The sequence below is a fragment of the Cyprinodon variegatus genome, unplaced genomic scaffold (genome assembly GCF_000732505.1).
Source record: "Cyprinodon variegatus isolate N-32 unplaced genomic scaffold, C_variegatus-1.0 Scaffold323, whole genome shotgun sequence".
In the NCBI taxonomy this organism is placed as follows: Eukaryota; Metazoa; Chordata; class Actinopteri; order Cyprinodontiformes; family Cyprinodontidae; genus Cyprinodon; species Cyprinodon variegatus.
Window position 1 is genome coordinate 266,975 of NW_015150776.1, and position 8,193 is coordinate 275,167.

At 36.6% G+C, this 8,193-nt stretch overlaps 1 protein-coding gene across 1 annotated transcript in view; it reads left to right on the forward strand.

The window, feature by feature from the left end:
• The window catches only part of LOC107091063 (ciliary neurotrophic factor receptor subunit alpha-like), a 268,089-nt gene extending 260,720 nt beyond the window's left edge, over nt 1-7,369 (forward strand). The window contains exons 10-11 of the mRNA XM_015384788.1: nt 4,366-4,492; nt 5,814-7,369. Coding sequence (XP_015240274.1) covers nt 4,366-4,492; nt 5,814 — 128 coding nt within the window. The 3' untranslated portion in view covers nt 5,815-7,369. The remainder of the gene's footprint in view (nt 1-4,365; nt 4,493-5,813) is intronic.
• The last annotated feature ends 824 nt before the right edge of the window (nt 7,370-8,193 follow it).

Genomic DNA, 8,193 nt, shown 5'->3' on the forward strand with positions numbered 1-8,193 from the left:
AGATCAGGATGGTCTCACGAGGCTAAATCTGACTAAAGTAAACATTGCTGCTAGTGTTTATTAGACTTTGCATATTTGTTGTAGCAAAGGAGCAGAAAAGGTCTATTTTATTTTATGAGATTCTCCTTAGAAGGTATCTGAGCAAAAGCTCACATTTAAGAGAAATCTTGCACAGATCAAGAGTGCGGAAATCTTTTATTTGCTACCAGGGTATTTTTTGCTTCCAGCACCTTTACCAAGACATATCCAGGTTGAACAGCAGATCTGCTAAACCATAAGATGCCTCCTAACCATCCCAACGGCAGGTTCATGGAATGGTTGTTGTGGGTAATTGATGACCTAAAAACGTCATCCTTGATGTAAATCTCAAAGTGACTTTAGATCTTTTGAGGTTCCTTGCTATCATCATCATCATCTTCATCATCATCTTCATCATCATTTTTTCATCCAAATGTATTGATTACTAATGAGTTCCTTTTGATATTTTCATTCCTAATTTACAGAGATTAACAAACTTCAGGATTATTCTCTTATCATCAGCTTTGCTCTCACTTCTAAAGAGTGAATAGAAAGAAACTAAGAGAAATTGTTTAGTATATCATTTTATTCCTTTTATCACACAGAAAAGGAAGTTTTTGATTGCTTGATTAACATTGTTAGACACTGGGTGAAAATTAAAGACTAATCATTTATGTTTATATGGCAGGAAGTCTTAAAGAAAAAATGAAAAAAAAAAGCAGTGGCACTACACAACCTTTTTTTCCCTAGAACAACCCCTTCCCCTGTGACTGAACTCTTTAATCAGTAAAGATTTGCCTCCCACTCCACATGCTGTGTCTGCATGCTGCTCTCCTATTTTAAGGTGTGTTTACTGACCGAAGCAAAAAGAAATCAGATTTTTGAGGTTCTCATTTGCCAGTCATTGGCCAGGCAGGTCAAGCTGAAAATCGTCGAATTCCGGTCACCTTTCAAACAGGAAATTCCTTTTTCTTTTATTTATAGCTTTCAAGATATATATATATATATATTTTTTTTTCATGGATTATACTCTTATGAAAACATCCTGTATTTATTTTAGGATGCTTACTTTGCTGCTAATTAGAAAGGCTTTATACTGATTCATAAAGGACTGAAGCTGAATTAATTACCTGAAGCGTTGTATTTCAGTGTGTGATTGAAGCCAAAACAAACGGTGCTAAATTGTTCCAAGGATGATGCTCTAAAAACTTTTTTCCCTTTAACTCCTACATCTTAGTTCCTTGTTAAGACTTGAATATTCTTTCATTAAAGCAAGCTCAACACAGCTTTTTAACAGCACACAACAGAAACTAAATTGACGGGTAGCTAGATTGGTAGGAAAGTGCTTGACGTAAATCTAATCTTTTGAAACAGAAAATCTGGATAATTATAAAAGCTGTTTTTACTATTTTCTCTGTTACCTGTCATTCAAATTTAGATAGCTTAAAGCCTAAGGAATCAACATCATCTACATAAGCAAACGAGGCCATGAAAGTTTAAATTTCTTATAAAATGTAGGTCTTTGAGTGTTTCCCTCCTTCTTTGTCTTATTTTTTATCCTGTACGGCACCATTTATCAATCTTCCCTCCCCCTCTCAGTTGTCTCATCTCCTCTGTTTACCTGTCCTCTTCTCGCTCGTTACATTGGCTGTACACCACATAAATGTCTCTCCTTGTCACTGGCAGATTATTTCTGCATAATTTCTTGCTTTCCTCTCCACTCCTAAACATAATGTTTTGCTGCAGGCAGGAAGCGCTGCGCCGTGCCGCTCGACGTGCTAAACGCACCCCGGTTCCTTCTTTCTTTGGCTATTTCACACCTGACTGCTTCCTTCTAATATATCTCCCGACTTCCAGCACAGTACATCACAACAGTCATTAATTGCAAGGAAAAGGAAATCATATACTCTCTTCGCAGATCCAGCGCCAAGCATCCGGCATGAGTTAATATCTGCTGTGCTGCCTGCAGCTGTAGCAATAGCCCAGCTTTATAAAGCGTTAAACTTTGATATTTTAATTTTTCTGCAATGTAAAGCCAAACTGTAGAAGAAATTCCTAAACATATATTTATGTTTGCCAGTGGACATATATAATCTGCTCCCACGCTCTTTCATCAACTACAGTCCCATCATGAACTTTTCCTCCCTAACAAATCATTAGTTTGTTTAAGATCATAAAAGAATTAGTTATAACACACTAACACCTTGAGTAAATATTTAAAAAAAAGCATTATTTGTTTCATTTCGTTTTAATCAGACTATTTATAGGGTAACAGACAGGCTGGTGCATTCTTGTTCTGCTGTATAACCTAAACCACATGTCCTTAAAGTCCAAAATTGGTGACCTGAGATTTTCTGTTAGCATTTTCTGATAGATAAAATTATTCCTGTTTCTATCAATTAAGGCTGTCCTTCTCTGTCAGCATTCTCTTCACCTAACCCACAGCCAAACAGACAACTGGTGCTCTTTGACCCAAAACTTTCCTGCAACAAATTCAGTGTTCATTCATCCCCCTCCCACATAATGAAGGTCTTAGAGAGACTCCTGTTGACCCACCTGAGTAAGCACAAAAACAACTATTGGGACCCCTACAGTTTGCTTATTACCATAGAGTTAGAGTTGCTATCATACATCTGCTTCTACAAACACGCTGCCATTCATAGACAGCACTGTGAGGACTATGTTCCCTGGTTTGTCTGGTGCATTGAATCCAATTTAGTCTCATTTGCTTTATCTGAAACTCCAGAAGGCTCTGGTGGAAGGTTCAACAATTGCCCGGATCAAAAATGACCTAACAAAATAGAACACAGTTTGTTAGTCAAATAGTCAGCATCATAGGAGCACCACAGGGTAAAGTACTCTCCCCATTACTTTTACTCTGTGTTCCTCTTCTTCCAGTACAAGAAACATTTCTGCCATTTGCAAAAATACTCAGATGACTCTGTAGTCATTGGTCCTGATGGACAAAAAATGGGTGAAGGGAAGTCCTTGAATGTGAATAAAACTGTGCAGAAGAGTGTAGATTGCAGGAGAAACAGGAATAACTCCCAGACTATTCCCATTGTGGGAGAATATGTGGAGGATGAAGATATTTTAAAACGTTTGCGCTTTACCCGGACAACTGACTAGACTGGATGCAACTAAACGTTATGTGAATCGTCTACAAGAACAGACAGAGCAGAGTGTTTTTCTTCAAAAACCTTAAGTGTTTGAAGCTATTTGCTGCAGATGTCCTGTCAGTCTGTCCTAGAGAGTGTGATCTCTACTGCCATCATGTGCAGAAGTAACAACATCAGACCAAATGAAGCATAATAAGCTGATCTTGTAGGCTGCCTCTGTTCTAGGAACACCTCTCTGGAGATTTTACAAAGAGGGATTCTGCATAAAATAAAGAACATTTCAGGCAAACCTGAGCATCCTCTCTGGGTTGCTCTGCATCAGGCTGACATCGATCAAGTGTCCTCAAACAGAGGCTTTCTCAGATGTAAGAAAAGCAGCCACAGAAGAATCTCCCTGCACACAGCCAGAAGCATCTACCACAAATCTTTTAAGAAAACTGCGTTATGCGATTTACAAGAACATGTAATTTTCCTTTGGAATATTAATAAATTAATAATTGTTTTTCTGTTTAATAGATTTACAAAAAATAAAAATAAAAAAAATAAAGAGAAGAAATCTTTAATGGAACCACTGGTTTGCATTGCGCCTGTTAGCTTCTTGATTAAGGCCAGCCTCTTTAAGAAACTTTCTAAGTTGTTGTGAGTGAAAATGTGTCCTTGTCAAAGTCAATTTAGCTCTTCAATTAGTTTCAATCACTCAGAAGCAAAAGCAGCTATTCTTCTGGTTGCACCTTATATTTAAGTGCCATCTTAAAAATGTGTGCACATTTTTGCTGTTCTCTCTATGCGTATTTGAGTTGACCACAGTGTGATTTCCTTTATTCTTTTTCCTTTTGCCCTTCTTTCCTTTCCAGTTAGTGCTCTTCTACCCTGTTTGCTCTTTCTCCTCTGTGGCTTCAGAATGGATCTATTTTTTTGTCTTGTTCACTTCATAACTGCCTTGACAAGTCTCCCATTGATTGTGCTTGTAGATTAGAATCGATTTTGCTCTTCCCTGTATTTTCCTTTCTCTTTGCTATGATGAGCATTTTCGGCGCTCCATTCATCAGAACGATAGACTCAAAGTTTTTTCCCTCTAAAGGATCTGCACCATTGTACTCTTTGCAACTAAAAAACAATCTAAGCAAAGTGTTATATACCAAAACCAAATGACCGTGTATTCAGATGATGGAATGAAATATTGCTCATGAAAGCCTCATGTGTTGTTTCCTGACTAATTTTTTTGCAGAGACGAAGACCTCTCCCATACCGTCCTCCAAAGCACCTCAGAAGGCCGAGCCTCCGGTGGGCAGAGCTGGCAGGGTCGTCACATTTTTCTCCCCCTTGCTGTTAGGGATGACACTATTGTTCATGTGGTGAGCACACATAAACACATTCACACTCAGGTTAAGAAAATCTTTAACCCATCATGTCTGAATTGATTTGGAACTTCACTGGTGAAGCATATATTCACATGTCAAGACATGTCATGTTATATGTTTATATTCCAAGAGTGACTTCCATCAAGGGAGTTTGTTTTATAACCACAAGAGTTTTTTGTTTTTTTTATCTAATTCCCTTGAGGCTGGCATGCCCAAAATTGGTCCTCAAGGGATGCTGTCCTGCAGATTTTAGAGGTTTCCCTGCTTTTGCACAGCTGATTCTGATGTTTGCAGTCAGCAAAAGCCTGTTAATCAGCTATAAATGAAAATCAGCTATGATGGAGCAAAAAAAAACTCTAAAACCTGCAGAATAGCAGGCCTCAAGGACTGACTTTGAGCATGCCTGCCTTAAGGTTCAAGTGAAAGGCACTCTCTTTGCTCCTGATTTAGTTTATGTGTTTACGTGCATGCATAAACTTTTTTACCTTTTAAACTATCAAATACAAAAAGGGTATGCCCTTTCTGAATTAGTTTTTTTATATAAATAAATAATAATTCATCTTCTTTTTTATCTAAAAGACATTAGCATATCCACATTCTTTTGAGCCTTTCAACATTTTCGTCATGCAAAGCATCATCAAACTGTGAGGCATGGTGGTGGCAGCATCAGGTTTTTGTGAGCTTAGTTATTAGAAATGAAAGGGAAACTGATCAGTGTTAATGGGAAGATGGATGGAGCTCAGTACAAGGATGTCCTCGAGATAAATTGGTTGGACTCTGCAAAAAAAATCCAGAGGCAGGGATGGAGGATCTCCCACCTGCAGGGCAATAGCCCTAGATATATAGATCAGTAGCTAAATAATCCTGTATTGGAATTTTATAGACCAAATAGATTGTAAATCCAAGTAGTAATTCATTCTTCCTGACACGCTGCACATCTTTAAAAGAATATTTTTTTCCTTTTACTCCCTAAAAGGATGTAGTCATACTACAACCATTTGCAGTTGTGACTGAAAAGAGAGGTGGTTTTTGTATTGACTTAGAGAGGGTTAATATCAGAAGCCAGACCATTTAGATTTCCCTTGGGGAAAGACATGACAACCATCCATGATTTTCCTATATAATTCGCATAGTGTGTTGTTCTGCCATATACAAGCCTCATATAATCATTGAGGTGTGTGTCTTTAACATGAAATAAAGTGGTCTGAATGCTTGAATGGTTCATCAAATCGCACAGATATCAACAAAAATATAGGAAATAAATTATATTTTTGATACAGCTAAAGTTGTCTCATTCGTCTTTCTGCTTCTCCAGATGTTTTAATCCCATGGAGTGACAACAGGTGGGAGGAAGAACAAGATAAAGAGACGGAGGCTGGTGTTTTTTCTATTTTGCACATGTTTTTGAGGATACAGTGCATTGATCATTTCTGTCCATCACACAGTTACTCACCAAAATTACTTAAGAGGGGAAATCAGACAGTCATTGTTGACTGATGGGGACAAAGAAATTCTTCAGAGGAACTTTTGCAAACGGCATCGTCGTCGGCGAGAGCAGCAGCAGAGGCAGCAGAACAACCAAGACGGAAACAGCAGCAGCATGGATAATAAAGTGATTAACGTTACGCCCCTGATGCTTGTATGAGCCGCAGCAGACTGATTTATTTATTAGATTTTTTTGAGTTCGTTTGATTCAGGAAGCTCCTTCTCTGAGCAAGAAAACCAATTCATTGTTATTTTTAAATTTTCCATTAACTGACTTCTTTCAAACTGCAGAGTGCTTCACAGACAAATGCACATTTAAAAGCTGTGCCTTTGTGTGTGTGGCTACTGCAGCGCCCCCACATGCAGCTCAATCATCACGCCAAAGACTCATAAGTAACCCTAACGAAGTGGCTTCATTTTTTTTTCTTTTATTGAGCTTCCTGAAGCCTGTGCCTGTACTCAGAAAGTGTGTTTATATGCAAGAGGAGAGGTTATGCTGAAAAGTGCTATATGTATCAAACCTGAGGATCTCTGCAGCTCCTGTTTGAGTGCACGCACTCCGTTCAACAAAGATGCCACAGTAAGCCTCAATCAGACTGTGCTCTGTATGCCTCCGACGACTGAATCAAACCAATGGAGAGAGCCGTTTTTGGGATCTGGAGACTTTAACACTTTGAAGAATTCAGTATTGGTAGCTTGACTTATTTAGACAGTTAGCTTTACATTGTGCTTACAGCGGCTGGTAAAAAGGACCTGGATTGTAAAAAAAAAAAAAAATTTAAAATAGATAAAACAAGATAGATAAAAATAAAAAAAAAAATTAAAAAAATACAGTGGTTTACAGACAGAACACTTGTTTTCTCACACATTTGCTTTCTGTTTGACTTTGTTTTGACAGCGACAATGATTTCCGGATAACTGACTTGAGCTGCAGTTCGTTGGTTTCTCCTTCTGCTCTATGCTGTAAAATACAGTCATATGAATCTGTTTGCTTTCCAAAGTCTGCCGCCTTTACAGATATTTCATTATTTTTCAGCTCACATTTATAATAATAGTCAATATCAGCAGGTATTATTATGTTATTCAAATAAATATTGATGTGTTTATTGTCATTTTTAGGATTTTATGGACACATAATAAAAAGAAGCATTTAGGGCTTTAGATTTTTGTTTTTTCTTTTTTATTTTTCCGACATTCATAATGGCTTACTTTCTTGATTCTATTTTGTAAACTATGATATGTAACTTTAACAATGGACAAAGTTTATTATTTAATATTATTAATAATAATAATGTATGTATTAGCGTTAGAATGTCGTAACCTGTACCTGGGGTCTTTTTTATAGATGTATATACAATGACAGGTTTCAACCATTAAATGTGACCATTTCACAATGAATTCTGGTGAACTGGCATTATTTTTATTTTCACCTTTTTTCTAATTATTCCAAATGCATGACACTTTAATTTAACAAAACAGTATATCTTTAATAATGTACAGGTAAAATACCCCTAAACATATACTGTTTCAAAATGTCATATAATTGTTATATTCTTTATTCTCTATTGCAAATTTCATTGAAAATACAAGTAAAACTAAGCATATTCTACATAAGTTACAGAATTAAGATTTATGTGTAATATCAAAGTGATTACATGTGATCTAACATTAAGACTTTTCTTTTTATCATACTGAAGACTTATTCCCAATGATTTCCTAAAGTGAAAATGCAAAATCAACAATACATGATAAAGATAAATTTCATATTCTTTTGTTAAAGAGACACCAGGACTATTTCTCATTTTATAATTAAACATTCAACAATTAAAGCCAATTTAAAATTACATTTTTATACAGCGCTAATGCTCTCATAAGTTTAATGAAAGGGTTTAATTGCCTCCAGTGAAGAATTCTGATGTCAACTTTGAAGGATAGGGTGTAAGAAAAAAAAACAGAGGAAGATATTAAAAGCTTCTAATCTACCTAAATGACGACACACACAACAGGAAGAGGATAATGTCTGCTTCATGGTTCGTGCTTCAGAAAATGCAGATCCGCAGCCTTGTTTTTAATCTGGGAAGGTCGTTCTTTTCTGAGCACAAGAATTTATAATAAATCAAAATGTGACATGACGCTGATATAAGTGGCTGTACCCATTAGGTCTGTGAGGTTACCATTCGATAGTTATTATTTATATTACATGTCAAAAA